The sequence below is a fragment of the Pectinophora gossypiella genome, chromosome 2 (genome assembly GCF_024362695.1).
Source record: "Pectinophora gossypiella chromosome 2, ilPecGoss1.1, whole genome shotgun sequence".
Classification (NCBI taxonomy): Eukaryota; Metazoa; Arthropoda; class Insecta; order Lepidoptera; family Gelechiidae; genus Pectinophora; species Pectinophora gossypiella.
In genome coordinates, this window is record NC_065405.1 from 7416296 (window position 1) to 7440937 (window position 24642).

A 24642-nucleotide genomic window follows, 5' to 3' on the forward strand; every position below is an offset into this window, starting at 1 on the left:
ACTTAGGTTGGTAATCCACCTCTTAACCCACACGATAGAAGAATCATCACAATAAAACAGATCATGACGTCATGAATAAACATGACGAAAAAACGAACTCATTGTTATGTACTTCATTCTTAATTAAAATTCGAACATAAGTTGAAACGATTTTTTTTCTTCTCTAACGAAGAAATGGGATAGGTACTTTGTAATCAATCTAGTATTAGGTTGATGTCACTTAGGTACATAGGTATGTATAAAATAGCATAACAAGATAACAAAATTTGTTTGTTGTGTGTATTTTTAATGCTGTATTTACGTAGTATTTATAAAACAAAAGAGAAATAGCAAGAGTAATAAGCGGCTTTATTGCTAAGTAGCAATTTGTTTCAGGCGACAATTAGGTACCTATCACTTTATCGTGGATGATTTTCCATAGTTGTATAATTTACGTAACAATGAGTAGACGGAAGACCATTTTTTTTTAACTGTATCTGAGGGTAGTTAATAATAAGTGGAATATAGTGGGCGGAACATTGCCGTGGTGTTTACAGTGTTCATTTCAATATTATTTCTTTATTATTTGCTACGTGATGGCGTGCCATTTATTTAACAAAGAATTCGCCACCCTCATATTATCAGTTAACTATGGATTTTCTATTATACTATTTCTAGCTAACCAGACAAAAAAATAATCCCGTGTGGCAATTTTCTATTGTTACAAATTCTTTGAACTTCAAAACGGGTTTACTCCCAAAGTCCAGGTAATTAGACTTGGAATCATTAACAAAACGACTTGTTTTGACAAATGTCTGTCATTCTGTGGAGTCGTCTCGGAGCCAATTAAGGGATTGGTTAACTGTCTTTGCTCATTAGCAAAACGTTGGTGGTTTTCTATAAATTATTGTACAGTACAGTGAACAGTGTCAGTTTTCATTTTGACTTTGAAGAACAACTTCGGATTTTTAATAGTTTTGTGAGTGTCAGCAGTCAGTAGTGAAATATAAAGATGGTGAAGTTGCCAACTCCTGAAGAGCAGGCGGCGCGGCCTGTAGGGGAGCGAGGCAGCACACGGCCCGTTCCAATGCGCACACGCAACCACCATAACTGGGGAGCCAGGTTCGGGCGCCGTAGAGCCGACCCCAGCCTCCGCGCCGAACCTACTACTTTGCACCAAATCGAAGAACAGGTCAATCGAACTGTTCAGCTCATGGAACGGCATGGCCAAAGATCGGACAATAATTATCCTTTGGCCATGGATCTGTTGCGGCTGCAGTATAATCTTGTAAGTACTTTTTTAGTTAATTATAAGCCTCCAGTCACGTGCTGTATGTAGGCACCATCGGTACTGCTAACGTATCCTAGCTTCCTAGGCAATCTGCAAAATTATCCTATTTACTCATGACAAGTCAAATTCGAAACCAAGCTGGTTGGATATTCATTATGTGCGCTATGTTGTACAAGTAGGATATAAAGTACAAGTAAAATATAATTAAAAACATTTGTAGATAGTGTAGATAATGAGTGAATAAATAACAGTTTTAAAGTAAACGCACCTCATTGCTTCGGATCGAGGTAAACGGACATCTTGGTAACTCGTAACTCTGCCCACCCCTTTGGGAAAAAGCGTTTGTTACATTTTTAAACTTTATTTTCGACTATTAGCCGTAAAATCACATCCACCAACCCGCAGTGGAGCAGCGTCGTGGAGTACGCTCCGTACTCCCTCCAGTTGATTGAGGGGAGGCCTGTGCCCCGCATTGTGATGAATATAAGCTATTTATGTTATGTTTGTTGGGACTCATCATGTTATAACCTAACCTAACGTTTGATATATCGGTTTGCTTGCAGAACTTCTTGATCCCGTGTGACAAGCCGGAGTGTGCTGACAATCACGCCCACGACGAACTTTCTGCCCCGGAACGGTGACATTCATGATCACCGAACATTCGAGATTGAGACCTGATATTATTGTGATGAGCAACGACCAATTAATCAAGTCCTTCTTTTAAGTCACTGAGTACTTACTTCCCGCCGTTGGTCCCGGCTATTAGCCGTAAAAACACCTCCACCAACCCGCAGTGGAGCAGCGTGGTGGAGTATGCTCCATACCCCTTCCCGTTGATTGAGGGGAGACCTGTGCCCAGCAGTGGGACGTATATAGGCTGTTTATGTTATGTATGTATGAGTACTTACTTACTACCTATTTATCCTCGAAAATATACGTACATTTCTCGGGTACGGGGTTTCCTCAAGATGTTACTCCTTCACCGTTAAGTACGTGTGTTAATTATAATGATCCAAAAATGTATTCGAATTCAGTAGAATTCGACCCGAGATTCGAACCCGTGAACTTGATGTGGGTAGTCAAGCAAGTATCGCGTTCTCGTAACTGAGTTATCACGTATCATGATTCAATTCTCAAGTCTCAATCTTTCTTTATTTAGAATATAAGAATAATATGTATAAATAGGCATAGGAAATACTTTTGTGATACCTACGTAGTTTTAAGTTTATACGATTGATTTATGAATTTTGGATAAAATAAACAATTTGATTTTTATTTTTAGTCCAATTATTTTTTCCTCTTATATCCTCTTAAGACAGAAATTTCCAGACACAATAGTTAAACAATGAGGTTTGGATTTATAAAGAACATTCGGTCTTAGGGGGATATTATTAAACCTATTTAATTTCTTATTAATATACCTTTTAGTCAAGACTGAATAGGTAAGTTTTTAAAATTGTGTTTAGGTAAGATTAACAAGATTAACATTATTGATACTTAATAATAAAAGTAGGTTCTTAAAGGTAAGTTAATATTTGATGATTTACTTTCTTCCTGAATAATGTAAATGGCTTTCTAATACAAATTGTAAAGCCTGGAGACTGGAGGTGTAGGTTAGGCTAAAAAGTTAAAAGTAGGTACCTACTTAATTAAAAATAAAACATTTTTAGCGTTAGGCTCACGATCTGGAGGTTCGGGTTCGATTCCCGATGGGGACATTTTCGAAATCACTGAGACTGTCCTGTGTTTGGTAAGGACTTTTCAGGCTTGAATCACCTGATTGTCCGAAAAAGTAAGATGATTCCGTGCTTCGGAGGGTACGTTAAACCGTTGGTCCCGGCTATTAGCTCTAAAAACACCTCCACCAACCCGCATTGGAGCAGCGTGGTGGAGTATGCTCCATACCCCCTCCGTTTGATTGAGGGGAGGCCTGTGCCCAGCAGTGGGACGTATATAGGCTGTTTATATTATGTATGTATGTTTATCCCATACGTCTACACTCTTAGCAATAATCAATTTCAGATATTAATTGCTTGCTTTAGTCCCCGTAGAATGGTATGTGCAGTCGAACTAGTTTATTTTAGCGTGGCCAATAATGTTGGCGTATTTGTCTCGTAAGTACGTATAACAACATGCTGCACACAATATAGGCACCTATCTATATCCAAGATATCACTAATGATGTAACCGGCGTCGTAATAAAATGCTCTAGGATTGAATACTTTCTTACAGGCATTAACTCGGCGTCTGCTTGCCGTCTCGGCGTGTCTATGATCCATAATAAACATTTTATTACGAATAAATTCCCTGCGTACTTATTTTACTTGACCGCTTTTATATCTTTCTTAGATTTCATACTCAGCTGTATTTCATTTTATTATATTCTAAAAAATAGAAATGTTAATATGTAATAAACTAATCGTTTTTATAACTTCCTGTTATTATAGGTAAGTACGCTATTTTATTTTCATGAAGAGATTAATTTCGTCGTGTTGTACTTAAAATTAGTTTTTTTTAGAAAATATAAATTATAATTAATTAGTTTGGTACATTGAAAGAGAGAAGCACAAAGTTTTATTTAATTATTTAATAACATTTTTTCGTCAAATAACATGTTTTAAGGATTTTCTGCCAGTAATATCTTTTGTATTAAAATCTTTTTCTATTTTCCTCAATCGAAGGAAAATCCTTGGACGCAAGGACTTTCGTCTTGTTATATATTTTTTAAAGTCGTCTAATAACAATTGTTAGTGACAGATATATTTATCCGATCTATGTATCATGTGTGCTACGATTAGTACGTCACGTTATTAATTATACGCCTGTGGCATGCATACAGGAGCGGTGATTCATACACAGCCGTACAAAACAGAATTCCTGAAGGAATATAGAATAAAGCCTTGAATCATTTATTTATTATTTATTTATTTATTTTTACAGTTTTAAACCTCATACCATTACAGTAAAAACCAATTCGACTGAAACAAACACATATAAGACATAACAATTATTACTATTGAACTAGAACAATAGCGAAATGCCACATCTGTGAATTTGGCCACCGAACAGCTGCCTGATATGCCTGATATGGATAAAAATATTCCTGTTGCTTATTATCCTGATACCTGCCGGTGTCGTAGAAGTACCTATGCGAGTGACTATCGAGTGACTATGCGAGTGCATATATGATGAGATGATCGTACACCTCATATCTATCTCTTTTTTACGAATGATTTACAGAAGCAAAAGCGGTGGTCGCCTAAGTTTATACGTGTGAATAAGGTGTGAATTTAAACAATTATGTACGCAATAGGTACCTGTGAAATTAGCCTTTAACTCTTTATGTATGTTAAGGGATTTTTAGAGGGCCTCTTGGGATAAAACTTTGTTGGTTAAACAGTAAGTTTCGTTGTTAACGGCTGGCGCGTTTAAATGTTTGCTATCTTACCTTTAGATGGGGCGCGACGTGTGCTTGTGTAATTAAGGTAATATTAATTAGAAACGGCCCACTTGTGCCGTGAGACAGAGGTTTGTATGGAATTTTGATAGCTGGCTTTCATTTGCACCTCGCGGTGTAATATACACCCACACTTATAATGTAAGTGGGTCATCGTATGTTTTGTATTTACATAAAACTTTAAAAATATTTTATATACTTATATAAGTATCTTTTTTATTTTTTTATATCGATTTAGAAAAATAAATAATTTATTTTTGTGTGACCAACTGTGAGGCGCTTAAATAGGTTATTTATGTTAAATTTATACGTCTTTCTTTCTATATATCTACCGTTTTCATAAGTACTTAAGTATATGATGTTTTCAATTGTGAAACGCTAATATTTCGCTTCCCCCAGCTCAGGATTCACGTGCGCGACATTCTAAGTAGGTTCATCCTTTGCTTGTATAGAACGTGTGGAACTGAAATACAATCTTTGCTGAAAATTCTTTTACTTTCAAAAACATTAAAGGGTGAATTTTCAATATCGTAGAATATTTTGACTTCAGCAAATATCTGGTTTATCTTATGAGACGATGTTAACAAAATAACATAAGTTTACGACTATATCCCAATTGGGGTAGTCAGAGGTATCTACATCCATCGCAAGGTGAATTTGTTAAGCAACCACACTTCACCGAGGGTTCTGTTACACCGACGTGCTAGGTGAGCTGTATCGCCGTCTATAATGGTGACTCGTGGTGTGATGTTATTCGTCTATGATGTTACTAACATTTGTAGCGCCTTCAAATTAGTCGTGTTGCTGTAATGTAAATCTATACAAAGTGTGCAGCGCGGCTGATGTGCGAAACGATCCCGACTCATCCCGCGTTTAATAATTAATGGCCCTTAACTTACTTGGAAATATATTCACATCCGGTGATCTGGAATTTAAATTCCGTCATGTCAAGTCTGTATCGCCCATCACGACTGCGCCAATTTAAAACTATTGTCATGATTACCGAACTACTTACGCTGCGAGTTCACACCCGGTACAAAATGTATTAACCTTAATTTTTATTTGTATTAAAAATAATAATAAAAAAAAACTCTTTTTTGTCGGGTAGCTAATTAAAGATGACCGAGACAAATCTATGTTAAGTCACGACAAAAATAAGTAATTATCATGAATTTACCCCGAACAGGCTTATTTAAAATGATACCTAAATAAACTTATTATCGCCGGCATTCCTGAAAAAATTAAATACACGTAATTAGAGTAACTCATTGTATTTTTGTTTCTGCGTCCACATGCAATCTAGTGATTTATAATACTCACTTAAAATTGTAACGTTTCATTTGCAAAGTTGATAAAAGTGTTAAGTTTCAAAACTGCTTAAAAGTGGTAGTTATTAACGTAATATTTATCTTTATTAGTAAGTACCTAATTATACACGACTGACCTCATTGAGGTTAACATAATATTTTATATTATTTTTTATGATAGTAACATAACTTGCTTCTTTTTTGAAGTCTGTTAAAATACTGTTATTTACAAAAAAGAACTGAAAGAGATTGCTTGTAGTTCTTCTGATTCTTGAGATAAATGTAAATTTTAAATGCTTACAAATATTTCTATTTTGCATTCATGGGTATTTATAAACATGGTCATAATAAGCATTATAGTGCATATGCATGAATCGAAAAAACTGTGCAAAAATATGTTTATAGGTCGAGATAAAGGATATAGGACGACATCCTGATCAGGTACATGAACGTCGTAGGCAAGTTTCAATGGCTTCCACCTGTAATTTGTTTTTATGATACGTCCAACAAGGGCTGTAACCAAGAGGCTATCTCCAGGCATCAAGTGACACTAATGTTGCTTTGTCCTTCCTTGTGGGACCCTACTTACACCCTACTTTCTCCTCCGCTAATGTTCATTCTGGATCGGTAAACATTTTACCCGATACGTTAATATAATTTTCATTGTTTAACTGTTCTTGACACACGTCCCAATTATGATGGAGAGGTGAATTTTCTCCACCGTCAAGACTGCGAGGAAGGAAGTTCGATATTATAAATTATAATTCAAATGGAATTAATTAGCCTGATGCTACTTGAGAAACATTATAACGGGAAAGTCTACCAACGTTACCGCTCATTTTGAAATTGATAATATTTATAACAGTCTTAGCAGAAATAACGTGTAATCTCAGCTGAATGGTATGTAAATTTAGACGTCTTTAGCTTTGTATAAATTTGTGGCTTAATTATAAGTAAGTACATTGAGTGCGAGTCCTGTTTGTTCGCGGTGTTTAGAGGAAAGGAACCAACATCGTCATTAAGACGTCATTAACAACTCTCCACGTCTGAGGCAGGATTTCCTGCGGCATGCCTCGCGCCTCGCGCCTCGCGTCTCCCGCCTTCGCCTCGCACCCTCGCCTCGCACCCTCGCCTCGCGTCCCATCCTCACACTTCTGAGCCTCGGGCAGTGAGCAAATAGCATGATAATCCTACCAAACAACCTAAAACACGGGACTAATCACGATTAGCAATTAAAATATAACGGAACATATAATTTATTTGCAGGCTTTATTCGAGGTTCCGTGTCATTATTATTGATTACATTATAATTTGTTGTTATTCAATCGTTATATTTATAGAGGGGTAATATAGCTACGAGTTGGTAAATATTTACAAATACCAAATACACAATGTGGCAAGGTTATTCAGTGATTTATAAAGAAGAGGGATTGATGAATTGAAATGGTAAAAGGAAGAAGCGGGATCTGGATAGATACTGGAAAAGAATCTTCAGATTCAGGGCTTAGGAGTAACTCAAAGAGCATTCAAATTGTTTATTTGTATTAAATAAGCAATGGAGACTACTCATTCATTCAACAGAAAATTAAAACAAGGGGTTTAATTAAAATTATCCACGTAGATTTCAAAGTTGTATTAACTAATGAAAAAATACAATCATTTACTAAGTTCTTTCGACGAGTTAGATACTCTGTCGTATCCAGAAAATGGATCGTAGAGTACTGCACACAATGTAGGTTTGTAATGAAAAGTCTAGGTAATCTTATTTAAGTCTATTAGCTTTTATTGTACCACTGATAAGCAAAAAGGATCGAAAGGAGTCCATCCCTCTATGATTCTCTGTGCTTTCTTTAGAAACTCAGGAAGGCTTTTCACTGCGTCGTTTGTGCTTCGATCTCCTTTTTCTTCCGTCTTATCTCTAGGCAGCGGATTCTGTTATGAATCAACATTAAATTTAATATCAAATCAATAAAACTTTGCCTCACATAGAATAATAATACAATAATAATAGAACGTAACAATACAACGAATAAAACTATTGATAGCAAGAATAATTAATATTTTATTTTATATTAATATACTAGCTTTTGCCCGCGACTTCGTCCGCGTGGCGTGTTATAAGAGAGAGATCTTTGTGTGTGTGGGAGTGCATATCAAATTTCAAGCATCTAACTTATGCAGTTTAGATTTTTTCATACAATTTTTTTCCCAATAACTCCCATTTTTCAAAATACAGCCAAAAATAAACTTTATATTTACTAAGGTATGCATGCATGCTAGATTGAATCAATTGATTGAATTGATTTTTTTTTAATTGATTGTTCATTGAGTTTTAATTTTAATACACACTTCCTCTCTTCCCTTCAACGTTGCTGTGCCCTACAGGGTCCATGTTTTATTTCCTATGCCTATGTAACACCCCATTGTACTGCATGGAATGCAATAAATAATTTAATTGAATTGAATTGAAAACATCTCTCTTACGCGGTTTCGATTTTTTCAAACAAATGTTTTTTTCCCGCTAACTCCCGTTTCCGTGGGAATTTTGCAATATCCTGTTGCAACTAAGGTTTAAGTTAACTAAGGTACCTGCATGCCAAATTTCAAGCGTCTAACTTAAGCGGTTTAGATTTTTCATACAAAAGGATTTTCCCGCTAATTTCCGTTCCCGTGGGAATTCCGGGAATTCCTTTCTTAGTGCACCTCTACGGTACCTAAGCTATGTCCCTTCCAAATTTCAAATGCCTACATTTAGCCGTTCAGGCTATGCGTTGATATGTCAGTCACTGAGTCAGTCAGTTTCTCCTTTTATTTAGATTTGATTTTTTCATACAAATGTTTTTTCCCGCTAACTACCGTTCCCGTGGGAATTTTGTAATATCCTGTTGCAACTAAGCTTTAAGTTTACTAAAGTACCTGCATGCCAAAGGGTATAGCGAGGTAAGGAAGACGAAATGGCCCCCATGGCCCATGACGGAATTATCATTTGTATTGGTATTGGCACTCTAAAAGAATACGAAATGTAAGGTCGTTGACCCCTGACCTTGACCTGTCTTTGAGATATTCGAGAAAGTTCGTACGCGCGCCGAGTTTTTTCAAAATTTTTTTTCCGAAAAACTATAAAAGCTAGAAGGATGGGACCAATTGCGTATAATTAGGGATACTTTGAAAAATATTCTGAATTTTTTTCAGAGTTCTGGTGAAATGACAACTGTGCAAAATAATTAAACAAAATATAAATATATTTTTTTAGTACTGTTCTATTATGTTTACCGCGCCAAAAAAAATATATAATACTCTTTGATTTATATACTTACACCACACAAAAACTGATTAAAATCAAAGAGGCGCTTCTTGAGTAATTATGAATTTACTTAGTGTGCGTACGGCTGGTAGGAACTAATTAAAGAGGTCGTTTTTAGATTAATTATTATAATTACATGTTAAACAGAATTTTAATCATCATCATCACTATTTTCATTTATTACAACATTGATTGCATCATTTGAAAATATTTTCGACAGAATTTCAGCAGGACGTAAAATGCGAGATAGATATCTCGCATGAGCTAAATAATATAATTATTACACTTGCGATATATGAAAATCGACTTGCGAAAATCGTATTTTGGGCAAAAGAAAACCCATTTATGCAAACTGTTTACAATCTGTACTACGAACGGGTTTATAGTTGATTTTGCTGGGCCAATTTATGGTACGGAAAATGATGCCACTATTTTGAAGAAAGTGCTACAGGATGCTAAACTTAAAACTCTAGTTCGTAGTACAAATTGTAAACGGTTTGCATAAATGGGTTTTCTTTTGCCCAAAATACGATTTTCGCAAGTCGATTTTCATATGCCGCAAGTGTAATAATTATATTACTTAGCTCATGCACGATATCTATCTCGCATTTTACGTCCTGCTGAAATTCTGTCGAAAATATTTTCAAATGATGCAGTCAATGTTGTAATAAATGAAAACAGTGATGATGATGATTAAAATTATGTTTAACATGTAATTATAATAATTAATCTAAAAACGACCTCTTTAATTAGTTCCTACCAGCCGTACGCACACTAAGTAAATTCATAATTACTCAAGAAGCGCCTCTTTGATTTTAATCAGTTTTTGTGTGGTGTAAGTATATAAATCAAAGAGTATTATGTATTTTTTTTGGCGCGGTAAACATAATAGAACAGTACTAAAAAAATATATTTATATTTTGTTTAATTATTTTGCACAGTTGTCATTTCACCAGAACTCTGAAAAAAATTCAGAATATTTTTCAAAGTATCCCTAATTATACGCAATTGGTCCCATCCTTCTAGCTTTTATAGTTTTTCGGAAAAAAAATTTTGAAAAAACTCGGCGCGCGTACGAACTTTCTCGAATATCTCAAAGACAGGTCAAGGTCAGGGGTCAACGACCTTACATTTCGTATTCTTTTAGAGTGCCAATACCAGTACAAATGATAATTCCGTCATGGGCCATGGGGGCCATTTCGTCTTCCTTACCTCGCTATACCCTTTCAAACGTCTAACTTGAGTGGTTTAGATTTTTCATACAAAAGGATTTTCCCGCTAATTCCCGTTCCCGTGGGAATTTCGGGAATTCCTTTCTTAGTACACCTCTACGGTGTCTAAGGTACCTGCGTGCCAAATTTTAAACATCTTACTTGAATGGTTTAGATTTTTCATACAAAAGGATTTTCCCGTTAATTCCCGTTCCCGTGGGAATTTCGGGAATTCCTTTCTTAGTGCACCTCCACGGTACCTAAGGTACCTGCATAACAAATTTCAATTGTCTAACTTGAATGGTTTAGATTTTTCATACAAAAGGATTTTCCCGCTAATTCCCGTTCTTGTGAGAATTTCGGGAATTCCTTTCTTAGTGCACCTCCACGGTACCTAAGGTATCTGCATGCTAAATTTCAAATGTCTAACTTGAGTGGTTTAGATTTTTCATACAAAAGGTATTTCCCGCTAATTCCCGTTCCCGTGAGAATTTTGGGAATTCCTTTCTTAGTGCACCTCTACGGTACCTATGGTACCTGCATGCCAAATTTCAAACGTCTAACTTGAGTGGTTTAGATTTTTCATACAAAAGGATTTTCCCGCTAATTCCCGTTCCCGTGGGAATTTCGGGAATTCCTTTCTTAGTACACCTCTACGGTATCTAAGGTACCTGCATGACAAATTTCAAACATCTAACTTGAATGGTTTAGATTTTTCATACAAAAATATTTTTCCGCTAATTCCCGTTCCCGTGGGAATTTCGGGAATTCCTTTCTTAGTGCACCTCTACGTTATCTAAGGTACCTGCATGCCAAATTTCAAAAGTCTAACTTGAGTGGTTTAGATTTTTCATACAAAAGGATTTTCCCGCTAATTCCCGTTCCCGTAGGAATTTCGGGAATTCCTTTCTTAGTGCACCTCTACGGTATCTAAGGTACCTGCATGCCAAATTTCAAACGTCTAACTTGAGTGGTTTAGATTTTTCATACAAAAGGATTTCCCTTCACTACTCTGCTCCTATTGATTGTAGCGTGATGAAAAGTATACTATGACCTGTCCAGGAGTGTGAAGAATAATTGTACCAAGTTTCATTAAAATCCGTCCAGTAGTTTTTGTTTCTATAAGGAACATACAGACAGACAGACAGACAGACAGACAGACAGACAGACAGACAGACAGACAGACAAAAATTTTACTGATTGCATTTTTGGCATCAGTATCGATCACTTATCACCCCCTGATAGTTATTTTGAAAAAATATTTAATGTACAGAATTGACCTCTCTACAGATTTATTATAAGTATAGATAATTTTATTTTATATAGACTTTTAATCAAATCGAATCAAATCAAATATATTTTATTGCACAGAACTAAAATTTCAACAATCAGACATAACACATGAAAACAGTACAATTTGGACGGCCTTATTGCTCTAGAGCAATTTCTTCCAGGCAACCACCAAAAGGAAACAAACATTTGCAAACAACTTACTACTATTTGAAATTTACATTAATGTAAGTACTTACTTACCTATGATATAAGAGCAGGGTAGGTAGGTTTATCTTCTGTAATATTACGTTTTGTTTCATTTCATCAGACATCTTAGTTATTCGCAAAGTTTAAAAATGGAAAAGTGAATTGATATATAATAGTTAATCCCCTAAAGGTAAGTCCTAAATAGATCATTAATTTTCAATTTTGTGTGAGTACGATTAAAAGCATATTGAATAATATCTATTAAGAGCGTTTATGGATTGCATCCGATTCGAATCTGATTCGAGTCCGTGAGTTCGTTCCAAAGAGGTCGTACTACTATTTGTATGGTAGTTTGCGCGTCATGTAGCCTCACGACTATGACCCAATTGGGGTAGTCATCATCATAGGTACATTCATCGTAAGATGAACTAAGTACCGACACCTCACCGAGTTTTCTTAGACCAATGCTGCTGTTTACAATTCAAGTTTACGCGCTACATCCGATATTCGTCATCAGATTTCTCTAACTAGTTTTCTACTATCGAGCGGACTCGGATCGGATTCATATCGGATATACTGTAATGTGGATATACTCGGAGAAATATTTTGCATTGGTCTAAATCAATGATGTTTATAATGCAAGTTTACGCGCTACATCCGATATTCGTCATCCGATTTTTCTAACTAATTTTCTAATATCGAGCGGACTCGGATCGGATTTGTATCGGATGTACTCTAACCATTGATGCATCGGAAATTCAAATTCAAATCATTTATTGTGAAAAAGAATTCCTTAATTTTTTGTTTATTCATATAAAAGGTTTGAATGTCATTGGATAATTTAAGTCACTAGCGACATGAATCAAGAAATATTGCTGAATATTATGTTTTGGTTATTTTTAGTTTTCCCAAAAAGTGCAACGATTTCCTGTGGATATTGGGAATCGAGAAGCTTGATCCACGTATCTCATGTTCTAAAAGTAACTTTAGCCCAATCCATGAAGTGGAATTGGCTATGAAGGACTGTCAGTTTCATCGTACAGAAGACACATTGAGGTGCGCTCGTCATGTGGTTCTTGTCTATGTCAAGTACTGAACTGACGTTTGTTAGCGTCGACGTTTGGTGTTAGAAAATCTTACCTAAGCAGCTAAAGGCGCATATGTATGTCTGTATGTATATATTTATTTGTTTATGGTATATTTTAGTTAAGTTAGTAACATTATATGTTTATTGCGCCATCCCGCGCTGTAATGTATAAACAATTAAACATCTTTCAACCTAAGGTTGACTGGCAGAAATAGCTATTTAGCAATAAGGCCGCCTATTGTGCTTACTTTTATTCGTATGTATATGTTTTGTACAATAAATAATTATTGATTGATTGATGGAAGGCGCATCCAAAAGGACTGAGCATGTCACGATATCATCAAGCATCAGTCAAACATGCAAACTTTGCCACTGTTAACAATGCGTAGGTCTTAAGTGAGTTTAGATTTAAAAACTGATTAAATTGCCAGCTTGAATATATAAAGCTAAACCCGATATGAAGTTTGATGCGATCTTGATTAATGATGCATAAATGGCAATCCGCCACTGGTATTGGGAGGATGTGTCGTAGATGGCACCTCCGCCTGAAGAAGGAAATTGGCTGGAAATGCGAATTCTAATCTAAGCAGGCAATATTCGAAGACCATCAACGATACAACCTCTAGTCTCCTAATTACAGATGAACGAGTTCTCTCAACTCAACATTTCTGACTAATAGATCAGATATATGATGCCGCTCGTTAAAGACCAATCGCGAGCAACTGCTTCCGTGACCTTTCGAAGTTTTTGGAATCTTGAATGAGCTAATTAGAATGCAGCTTTCCGCTTTTTTCAACGCCCTTGCCTTCTTAGTTAGTTGACAGGTTGAATTCGATGTGAAAATAATCAAACATTAGGTGTCTGTTTGGTTATATCGTCGATGTCGAAGGCCGACCTCGCTTCCTTCTTTAATTGATGTAAATCTTAATCTACGGATCGACTATTTTCAACCAATTGGAACAGCCAAACTAATTCAATAAAGCTCATCCATTAAGTTCTGAATGTCCAGCATTTCTTAACTTAATGTAATTTACGAAAGAAGACAATTTTATTCAAAACATGTTTGTTGAAATATTCTGGCCAGAAATTAAAGAAACATTATAGATTTTTTACGCTGGCCTGTGATAAAATACATTAATGTGAATATTAGCACTAAAGTATACGTAAGGAACCCACTGAATATATCTATAAATATAATATAGTTAATATTAAGTACGCTATTGAATGTAACATAAGTTTGTATTTATTTATATAGACAATAATGACGAAATGGGATCTTCTGATATATAATTCTTATAGGAATACAGAGTATAGGTATTCGACGTTGAAACAGCACTATCAATCATTGTATGATTGCGTCCCTATTGTTGCTAGGAATCGACTTTTTGGAACACGGCAACAAAGGAAATATGTCTACACAACTATCCCGATCTATTTTGATTAGGTAATATTTACATTCAAGAGGTATACGTAGCGAATCGTGTGATATAAGTAGGGTAAATTCCTATTTTTCTGATGGGCTGGGAGTATGCGATATGCTGACAACCTTTCACCATACGATTCACCATATTCGTCTTAGGAGCTCAATATACCTACCAAGTGTGGTTACATGTTGTCTTCTAATCCGGGGGGTTCCACACAAAATTCTCGGCTAAGTAAATTAAATTCAACTTTTGGGGTTATGTATACGTTTTACAATAAATTTAATAAATTTAATAATAAATTTATACAATAATTTTGTGAAGCTTGCTTTATATAAAAGATAAATGATTATCTAAAAATGATAAAAATGGCTAGTATTATGTGTTTCTCTAGTTATTAAATAACTTGTAATGTATACCTACATTGATTTAAAACATATGTTGCTGTTGCAAGTTCTTATCCTTTCTTCTCCTCAGCCATAACGCCTTGCGAAATGACGTAGATTCAAAAATTTTAATTTGACCCAAATCATCAAGTTTATCTATGATAATTACGTTGAAAAAATGATTCTGTTTCAAATGTCAAATAGCAATATTGCTTTTTTAGATGAATTGTCTATCTTTAGTTCTTTCCCAAGGTCTGATCTGTTCTTGTACCGAATGGTTTAGTAGTTTCGGCAGGTAACAGACAGACAGCTACTTTTGCATTTATAATTATTAGTAGGGATTAAAAACGACGAGAGTCTAAATAGGCGCTTATCTAAGAATGGAAGCAGAAATAATTGCGCAACTTAGAACAACAATGCGATATTTTAATAACAGAGATCGATAGTCGATGTTGGCTTTTGTTATTACTTTATTAATAGACATTATTAAAATACCTATATTGTTATTTGTGATTTGTGAAGATCTAATAAAAATCTGGCTCATGGTTTGCGAACTCTAAGAAACGTTTTCATGCGTCTCATTTGTCTCCAAAATCTCATTTTTGGGTAATTAGGTAATAGTACAAAGGTCGTAAAGAAACTATTTAGTCCTTGTCATACAATACATAAATGATAATTATAGAGAAACAAGTAATCCACCCTTACTGTACCGAGAACTAAGGCAGATCATTTTGCTCATGATTCTGAGTTGATATCAAGTGGAATTTCCTGTCGACAAATTAAAGATTAAGTGTGTTTTTTTTAAATTATTTTCAGTTCCATACTTTTGAAACTATAAATTCCGCTTGATATCAACTCAGAATCATGGTCAGAATCATCACCCAAAGTTTTCGTTTCGGTGGCACTAACGCTGTATATATATATTTACTGTGGGTACGTAAATACGATGAGGAAAACTACTTAAGTACGTGAGACGAATTCATTAATACGGGACTATGTTCCAAGTCTCGCAATATCTAATAAGTAATTACTTAAGTATTTATTTTAATTCATTATTTACAATAAGTCACGTGTTTCCGTTCATATTATCCAGAAACAAAGTTCATTAGTTATTCCAGGGCTTTGTCTCCGATTTCTGTTATTTTTTTTTATTTACAACACACAATAATAAACATGGTTTTGGTGACTAATGGTTTTATTCCATTAGAATATTGTACTTAGTTGTGTAGGTACATACGTGACACCCATGTTAACACTACAACGCTGTTTGGGCTAGCTTTAAAAAAACATAAGTCGGACACACACGAAATGGGTTAAGTGCGTACGTACCTGCTAGTGTGGACTCATATTTATATAATTCATGGTGGCCTTACTGAATATACTTCTTCGTATTTCCCCTTTTATATTTCAGTAAAATTAGTCGAGTAACAATCTTTTTTTTTTGCTTTTGACGTGATTAACTACTTGGCCGGACAAATGGGGAGCGCTGAAGGCTCTCACCCGGTATAAAGTTTAAGACAACAGGCCTGAGGGTGCCCAGTTGTGTGCGAACCTCGGCTCAGGGCGTCGTCTGAGAGGAAAAATATTAGAAAGAATATAAGCGATAAGCGCTGTTTGAGGGAACTCGTCGACCACGCCGGCGGGGTCGGTATCGGGGTCCTGAAGTGTTTCCGCCTCCGCCGCCTCTATGGCTACAGTAATCGGGTGGTCGATATTAGTAGTCTCCGCATAAATCTTGTAGAATCACTGGTCCTTTCAAAGTTCAATTATGCAGATATTGTCTATGGACCAAGGCTTTTAGCAAAAAAAAAACCTTATACACCGTGTTCAGAATGCTTGTGCCAGACTTTGTTTTTATATTCCATCCCCTTCACCCTTTATAAATCAGGCCAAACTACTGAATATGTCCTCAAGAAGATCTGTGCATTTTGCTACACTCCTTTTCGGCATTATCAAAAGTGCAAAACCTTTCTATCTTTATAGCAAACTTTTTCTTCTCGCATTCGTCTTGGTCAGTTAGTTATACCCCCACATAAAACTGCTGCTTTTGAAGGTAGCTTCAAGTACACCGCCGCAAAAATATAGAACAATATCTATCCCTCCCCCACTTCGCAACCTATCTACTACTAAAAGCTTCCGAATAAACGTAAAAGATCACTATTATAAATCCCAATGCGGTGTTATAACATATTAATTCAACAAGTAAATAGAAAATAATAATAATAATAATAATAGTTTTTATAAAATATTTATCTTAGACACCTACTTATATATTTTGCACTACACACACATACACGAATACCTTTTATTTTATTTAGTTTTTTTATTAAAAATATATTTTACTTTTCAGCACGTTCATTTTTAAGATATATACTTAATTAGAAAATTCAAAATGTGCTTAGTCTTCGTGTCCATTTTTTGTTTAATGTGTTAAGTACCTGATTACCTTACCAGTTCCAACTGAAAATCAGCGTCATAGTCTAGGCTACGGCATTATGCTGAGGTGAAGCCATTTCGGCATATATTCATAATAGTATTATTTTGTTTTAATATGTGAAAACAATAAGTAAGTATGTCAAATAAATATTTTTTCTTTCTTTATAGTAACAAGCGAATACCTACCTGTTTCATCTAGTATATCTTAATGTAGATACCTGTCTATTTTTATATTCTTTTATAAATAAGTCTCTAGCGTGGGTTGATACGGCTGAGGCAAGATGATTTCATTAACGGCACTAACCAGTTTTCTATTAACATCCAGGCTGAGGTTTAGCTGCTTATTATAAAGTCTAGGAACAGGTTGCGTTCTAAATGAAGTTATGGGACTAACATAATTAATGCGGCCAAGTTTTCCGTGTCGGGGCTCGGTTGAGGCAAATTTACTAAAACCCATTAAACACACACGCAACCCTCACGGTTCTCTTTTGTTTCACTTTCTAAGCTATGATAGAACGATGTAAGCGAACCCAAATTGCGGTTAGCTACAATAGTTTCCAACTGATAATATCAATAAGGGGAGAACAGAGCATACATTGAACGAAACTTTACTTTTAAACACTTTCCATAGAACAATATATTTTTTTACAGTTGACACCAATGTGGCAGTAGGAATGGGCTAACTATAAGCTGGGAAAAGAGATTATTTTTGTGCGATATTGATTTCCCCCGTAACGGAAAACCAATGGCAAAAGTAACTGCCTCCGTGGTCCAGTGGTTGAGCGTTGTGCTCACGATCCGAGGGTTCCGGGTTCGAATCCCGATGAGGACAAATAACAAAAATCACTTTGTGATCCCTAGTTTGGTTAGGACATTACAGGCTGATCACCTGATTGTCCAAAAAGTAAGATGATCTGTGCTTCGGGAGGCACGTTAAGCCGTCTGTCCCGGTTACTACTTACTGATGTAAGTAAGTAGTCGTTACATGAGCCATGCCAGGGGCCTTTGGCGGCTCAATAATAACCCTGACACTGAGGTTGGTAATCCACCTTACAACCCTCACGATAGATGAATATAAAAAAGTTATGTTTCATGATCTTGTTTGTGAGAAGCCTCTACTCCAGCTCAAGTGTAAAAATTCTGATAGAGGCATCGGAAATTCTACAAGAATAACTGTGTGGACCCAGTGGAAGCAACTTACCTTTCGCATTATCTAGCTCCGACAACGCGACGCGATTGTGGAAGACTTTAAAATATAACGTAAATATGCTAACAAATAACGGATCTCAGTACTACGAAGACTCGTGCAATGAATTGCGCTAAAGATTTTTTTCTATGTAATTTCAGTTTGACTCTTCCAAATGAACAATGTCGGTAGTTTTTCTTATTCAGTACGAAATGTCTGCAATGCAGGCTCTACTCGGAAATGAGAGAAAATAATATATTTTAACTTGAATGGTGGCCTTCTCAGGCTCAGCACAATACCAACGAGATGCAACTTGCTTTTTTCTTCTTTACAGTACTTAATATAAATAGAGTGACTTATAAGAGCAAAGTTTAAAAGAAAGAAAGAAGAAAAAAGAAACATTTATTACTCCCGGACACCACAGACACAGACAGACAGGACATTACATTCAACATAGAACAGGAACCACATGGAAATCAATACACAAAAAAAACAAAAAAACACAAAAGGAACATCAAGATCAAAAATCATTAACAAAAAAAGAAAAACAAAACAAAATAAATAATAATAACAGTAAATTGTCCTAAATGCAACGTACCTACTGACGGCCCGATCATCTGCGGTGGCGTCCGGAATAAAAGAACCTCGCTCAGCATAAGTCGCGGCTTGAGCCACGACGCGCGACGCTGGTAGTTTGTAGCTGAGGAGGTACAACAACTATTGCCATTATGGCATGTGATGTAGGTAAGTACAGTCATATTGAGAAACGGGCTTTGTGGCCCGGTGGCTGAGCGTCAGGCTCAAGATTAGGCTGGGTTCGATTCCTGGTGAGATAAAAAAACTCTTTGTGAAATAACCTGATTGTCCGACAAAATAAGTTGATTCCGAGTCACTATTTACTTAAGTAATTATGTATTCGTTCGCTGCCAGTTGCGGCCTAATAATAAATCTAACACCAGTGTTGATCAGGTCGGTCATTGAACTCGCAACCCCCACGAGGGAATATCGCTACACAAGTAAGCACATAGGTAATGCAAAAAGTAATTACAATTAAATTACATGTTCCTCTCTCAAGGTTTGTCATAATTTCATTATATACCTTTCAAAGGGCAGAAAGAACATTTTTCCAATGCAACTAATTACATAATATTGATTGATGCTTAAAAAAACTTTGATCAAGTCCACGTTTAGAGAACATTTGATTATGCGTAAAGCAGTCATTTTATTACTTTAATTATGACGCCCGAGACGATAACGAAATTAAAAATTGAAAATTGCCGTGTAAATCGCAATAAAAACATAAAACAATACTTATCGTTACGAAATGATTTCCTTTCTCTTGAAGCATCTTGAATTGTTCTAACGATGGTGAAACTCACGGTATTTATTACCGGTAAGTATGAATATATACTTGTGGATCACAGATTAAATAAATGTATTGAAATATAAAACAGATTAAAATTTGCAGTGATTGCTGCAGCAAGTTTATTTATAGATAAGGCAGATAGTTCACCGCAGAATATAGACGTACAGAATCTGTTGCAGTCCTTACAACAACAGTTACAGTTAGAGCAACAGCAAGTGCGGCAGAAAGTGCAGCAGAACAGGGTCGAGGAGGAGGAGCGAGACGAGGACAATGACGACAACGAGGGCCGCTTCGGCAGCCTCAAGAAGCAGGACGTGGAGCGCTTGCTCGGCCTCGCGGACACCCAGCAGCCCAGCCGCCCCAAAGACCGCTTCACCAACAGGAACGACCGCCTCTCCATTCTAGATATAAAGAAATACCTCCAACAAAAACAAGCTGCTGAAAAACAGTCTCAACAAGTCAGATTATCAATCAACGACTTACTAGGATTGAATGACGACAAAGATGCCCTGGAATCCTCCTCTTCAGAAGAAAACACAAGAAACGATGAGAACCCTAATGGATTTTCAAAAGTATACGTCGTTTTGAACACAGAAGCTATCAAGAGAAGTAAAAATAAGGATAAACTAAATTCGTTGTAAGTGTTCTTTATAATATGATAATCAAAATTGTAATGGATTGCAAACAAAATACCGTATCTCGCGCAGGTTATCGAGCTTGCTGGCGGCGCCGGCACAGAGTTCTGGGGACCGTAAAAAGCCTCCCAGTTACAAAGGGTTTGTGCTCAATAACAAACTCAATCTAAACAGTCTTGGACGGAGGTTGAACCGTGATTCCAGCGAAAGTGAGTTGGTTTTTGTTTAAACTTGTATATTGTTTTTCAAGCTATCATACATACATCTAAATGTTTGAGAGGTTTCAGTATACGCAAAGGATATGGTCGAGAAGGAGCGTCCGATGCGGCCCCGCGAGTCCCGCTCGCGCGACCGCGGCCGCGAGCGCGGCGGCGGCGGCGGCAGCGGCGGCCGCACCGCCATCCCCTACATCCGACACCGGGGCGACATCTACGAGAGAGACGAGTGAACCCACATTTTACTAATAAATACACATTACAAAAACCCAACCTTTACTTTGTTTTTCATAACTTCTACTTCCACGTAGAGACGTAGGTAAGTCTTCGTTGCCGTTTTACAGGGTAATGGCAATTATTACGCGTCAGCGTCTCTGAAAATGTTCTTAATGAGTTTTTATTCCTGGACGAAAATCGATAAGGGTTACCAAATAAAAGTGCGTCTTTATTTAATCATATTTTTACTAATGCATCTTCTTCTATAATTTATTTTATGAGTAAGTATATCACAGTCATCACTTTAGTGCACAGTACATAATAAGTTTCCATAAATTGCATTATTAAAGAGAACAATATACTTAACACTGACTACTACGTTTTTAGTAATCTTGATCAATTAGGAATAAAAATAAATAGTCGATTATTGCCTAAGTGTAACAGTGCTCTATCTAATTATTAAAATCGTGAGCTCTATCGGCCTATAGCTCGTAATATACAGTAATACAACTTAATATAAAATATCTAGAGTTCTGTTGACAATATATTATGTTTCTCTAGTTAGTCACCGGAGACACCGAGTGTAACTTAGACTACGTAATAATGTATGTGTTACGTGGAATGTATGGCAAGTTGGCCTGGGAGCAGCGCACACACGCGGCCCGGCGAGGGTATCGTTTTTGAAGCTGCAAATACATTTTCACGATTGTATTTCAATTCAAATATTTGCAAAACAGGGCTGATAAAATACGTATTACTGAATGTCGAGTGAATTATAAATAGCCTCGCAGCCGAATAATTGAAATGTGTGTTTTATGAGCTTATTTTACGTTCCATTGTTACATTTTTTGTATCGTGTTATCTGAGAGTGAAGATTATTTACATATATAATACACAGAACTTGAGTTGCTTATTGTAAGCACGCTATCGATTGTCACTTGATAATGAACGTTTAACAACAGTCTGTGTTGAAATATAACGTCTAAGTAAATATGATTTTGATTACTTATTATAGTACGAGTGAATTACATATGTTCTAATTGAATACTGCATTTCTTACAAAAATGTAAAGATTCTTTATCTTTCTCTAACCAATCACAATACATGTAGCCTATGCAATAAGTAGTTCAAAATAATTTCGGGAATTACATTAATTGACTAGAATATGTGGCTCAAATTATTGTACAAGATTTAAATATAGTTTGACTAGGCCATAATATATGTATATTATAATTATTTTTTATAATATCTAAAAAACAATTTATACTCACACGAACATAATGTGCATTTATAATGCGGTTATCAGACAATAGGGTAGTTTCCAACTACTCAAATCATTTACTATTTACTAAACGTCAAATCACGAAATTACTATGGAATTTATATGAAAAAGCAACGTGGGACGTGTCAAAATATCGCACTTATTATTACATTTTCTTTATTAAAATTCATAAATAAGTTACATAGAAAAAGAAAAGGTTTTTGTCACCTTTAACTTGATCGGTCTTTATTTAGTAAGTAATCAGAATTTCATAATTATCTTTGACCAGGAAATTACCCAATTGCGTGTACACGAAATATAATTATAGCATAATTAATACTGAAATAACGTAATAAGTATCTTATATGATGAAAAAATAAACTACTTTTTTATTGGAAGACAAGTAAGTAACGAAACAATAGCATAGTTAAGGTTTACGTCGCATACACACATCTTCACATGAGTTCACATGACAAGTAAGTTCTTAATATGAGTTGAGATGACTGGAAAATAAATAATTATTTAATGTGTGAGGAATATCTTAAAATCGGCGAAGGTACATAATATGTGACTCTATTCACGTGTTTGTTAAAGTTACCCACCATTTTACACAAATCCGGTCCGTATAACATATGAATGATCATTCACTAGAGTTAATATCTAAAATTCTTACACGAGTTTATTTCGATTTAACCTAAAATATACGCGGGCTCTACCGTACAGACGCTTCTTGATGTATTTTTAACTATCTGTACTGAACATTGAAAAGTGTACTTACGGCCGAATATCGAATACTTTCTACATTTTGCAGCAACGACTGAAGACTGTACTGCATAAAAATAAAGTTGAAAACCGCGAATTTGGTGCAGAAACTATTAAATATCTACAATTCAAATTTATTCTACTTAACGCAATTGATCCCGTTCCAGGCAATTCACAATATGTATTTTATTCCGTTGCAATTTACATTTACATAATTATCTTCATATCATAGTATATAATTAAAGTTATAATTGAACTACTAAACGTTCATGACGTGTATATGTATAATTTTACACCAGCCGCCTTTACATTTGAATTGGCTAAGTCACTGTTTGAACTACTAATTAAACAATTTAATGGACCCTTTCATTTTCTACTCTGTACATGTACACGCACCACTTTTCCTCACTAGTACTAACACATATAAAGTATTATGATGTATGTCACTGAACACTTGTTGCAAAGTCTAGGGTGTGTGGTTGTGGACCGCGGGCAGTCGTCGGGGCGTCAGCTTCTAGCTGCTGCGGCGCGCCGGCGAGGCCCGTCACCCTCAGAGGTAGTTAGGCCGTGACATACAGCACAGTACGCCCATGCTCTTGTACAGAGACCCTCTCCGCTTGTTCCGCCATAGTCCATTCACGTCCTCGCCTTTCAACGCCACATTCGTCTCTGCAACAACAAAACAAAACTGAAGCACATCATTTATAATGCCGAAATAAGGACCCAGGATCATATTAACATTGCATAAGACTCAAAATAATTCAAACATTAAGCAGGGACAATTGCAGAAATGGCAAGGCGTCGCGACCAAATAAAAGAGCATTTTTCCCGCACTCCACCACAAAGTGTTCTTAATGTCAATGGGAAGACGCAGACGCGGCGCAAAGCTCATAATCCTTTTATGTAAATGGCCCTCGTCTTCACGTTTTGTTAATACGAGTGTGTTACTAGCCTACGACTTAATACAGCTGGAGAGCATTGGATTGATATACTTGTATCGACTTCTGTTGAAATAGCATTAGCATATAATATCAAAACGTTACCATACCTAAATGGTTGAGATTCTCTGCCTGTGGCAAAAGCTCTTGAATGTCGTTGACTATCCTGGTGATCTCCTGCGTGTCCTTTACGATGCTGCACAGCTCCTCCTGGTTGAAGTCTGGAGTGATCTGCTTGCACAGCAGAATCTGACTGATCACGTTGCCGAAATTTGAAGGGCCAGCACGGTTTTCTGTCACAAAAACATCAAATATAAAAGGATATCAAAGTCAGATATTTTCCTCGTTCACGCGATACTGATATTTCGTATTATTATGTATTTTTTTTATATCGAAGCCGAAGATAATTGAAAACCATTTTGTGCCCGAAATGTGTCGAAGCGAAGTGCTTTGACTGTCAAAAAGTAATTTAACAGAATGTCTTTCCTTGTTACGGAGAGTATTTTCACACCATGAGAGGGATTGTTGTTTTTCCAGCCGCTCGGCATGTTTGCCGACTTCAATTAGCTATCTCTGTGGTTCTCTTGCATGATAAATGAGTTTCACAATTAGGATCGGATTGGGAAGGCAAATTAGATTTAATATTTCAGCAACTAATTCTTTCATAATGTAGCAATTTTACTTAGGAAGTTGATCGACGGCTAT

At 36.0% G+C, this 24642-nt stretch overlaps 2 protein-coding genes across 4 annotated transcripts in view; one reads left to right on the forward strand and one right to left on the reverse strand.

Moving 5' to 3' along the window:
• Window positions 1–991: 991 nt before the first annotated feature.
• LOC126375410 (uncharacterized) lies at window positions 992–20993 on the forward strand. The gene is made up of 5 exons (XM_050022319.1): window positions 992–1267; window positions 1834–1907; window positions 19999–20547; window positions 20618–20754; window positions 20833–20993. Exons 1-5 carry the CDS (start codon window positions 992–994, stop codon window positions 20991–20993), a joined length of 1197 nt encoding a protein of 398 aa, XP_049878276.1.
• A 243-nt stretch (window positions 20994–21236) lies between these two features.
• The window catches only part of LOC126377344 (uncharacterized), a 56567-nt gene continuing 53161 nt past the window's right edge, over window positions 21237–24642 (reverse strand). For all 3 annotated transcript variants that reach the window (XM_050025054.1, XM_050025064.1, XM_050025072.1), the window contains 2 exons: window positions 24048–24230; window positions 21237–23668 (listed from right to left, as the gene is read on the reverse strand). In XM_050025054.1, the coding sequence (XP_049881011.1) occupies window positions 23550–23668; window positions 24048–24230 (302 nt within the window). In that variant the 3' untranslated portion in view covers window positions 21237–23549. The remainder of the gene's footprint in view (window positions 23669–24047; window positions 24231–24642) is intronic.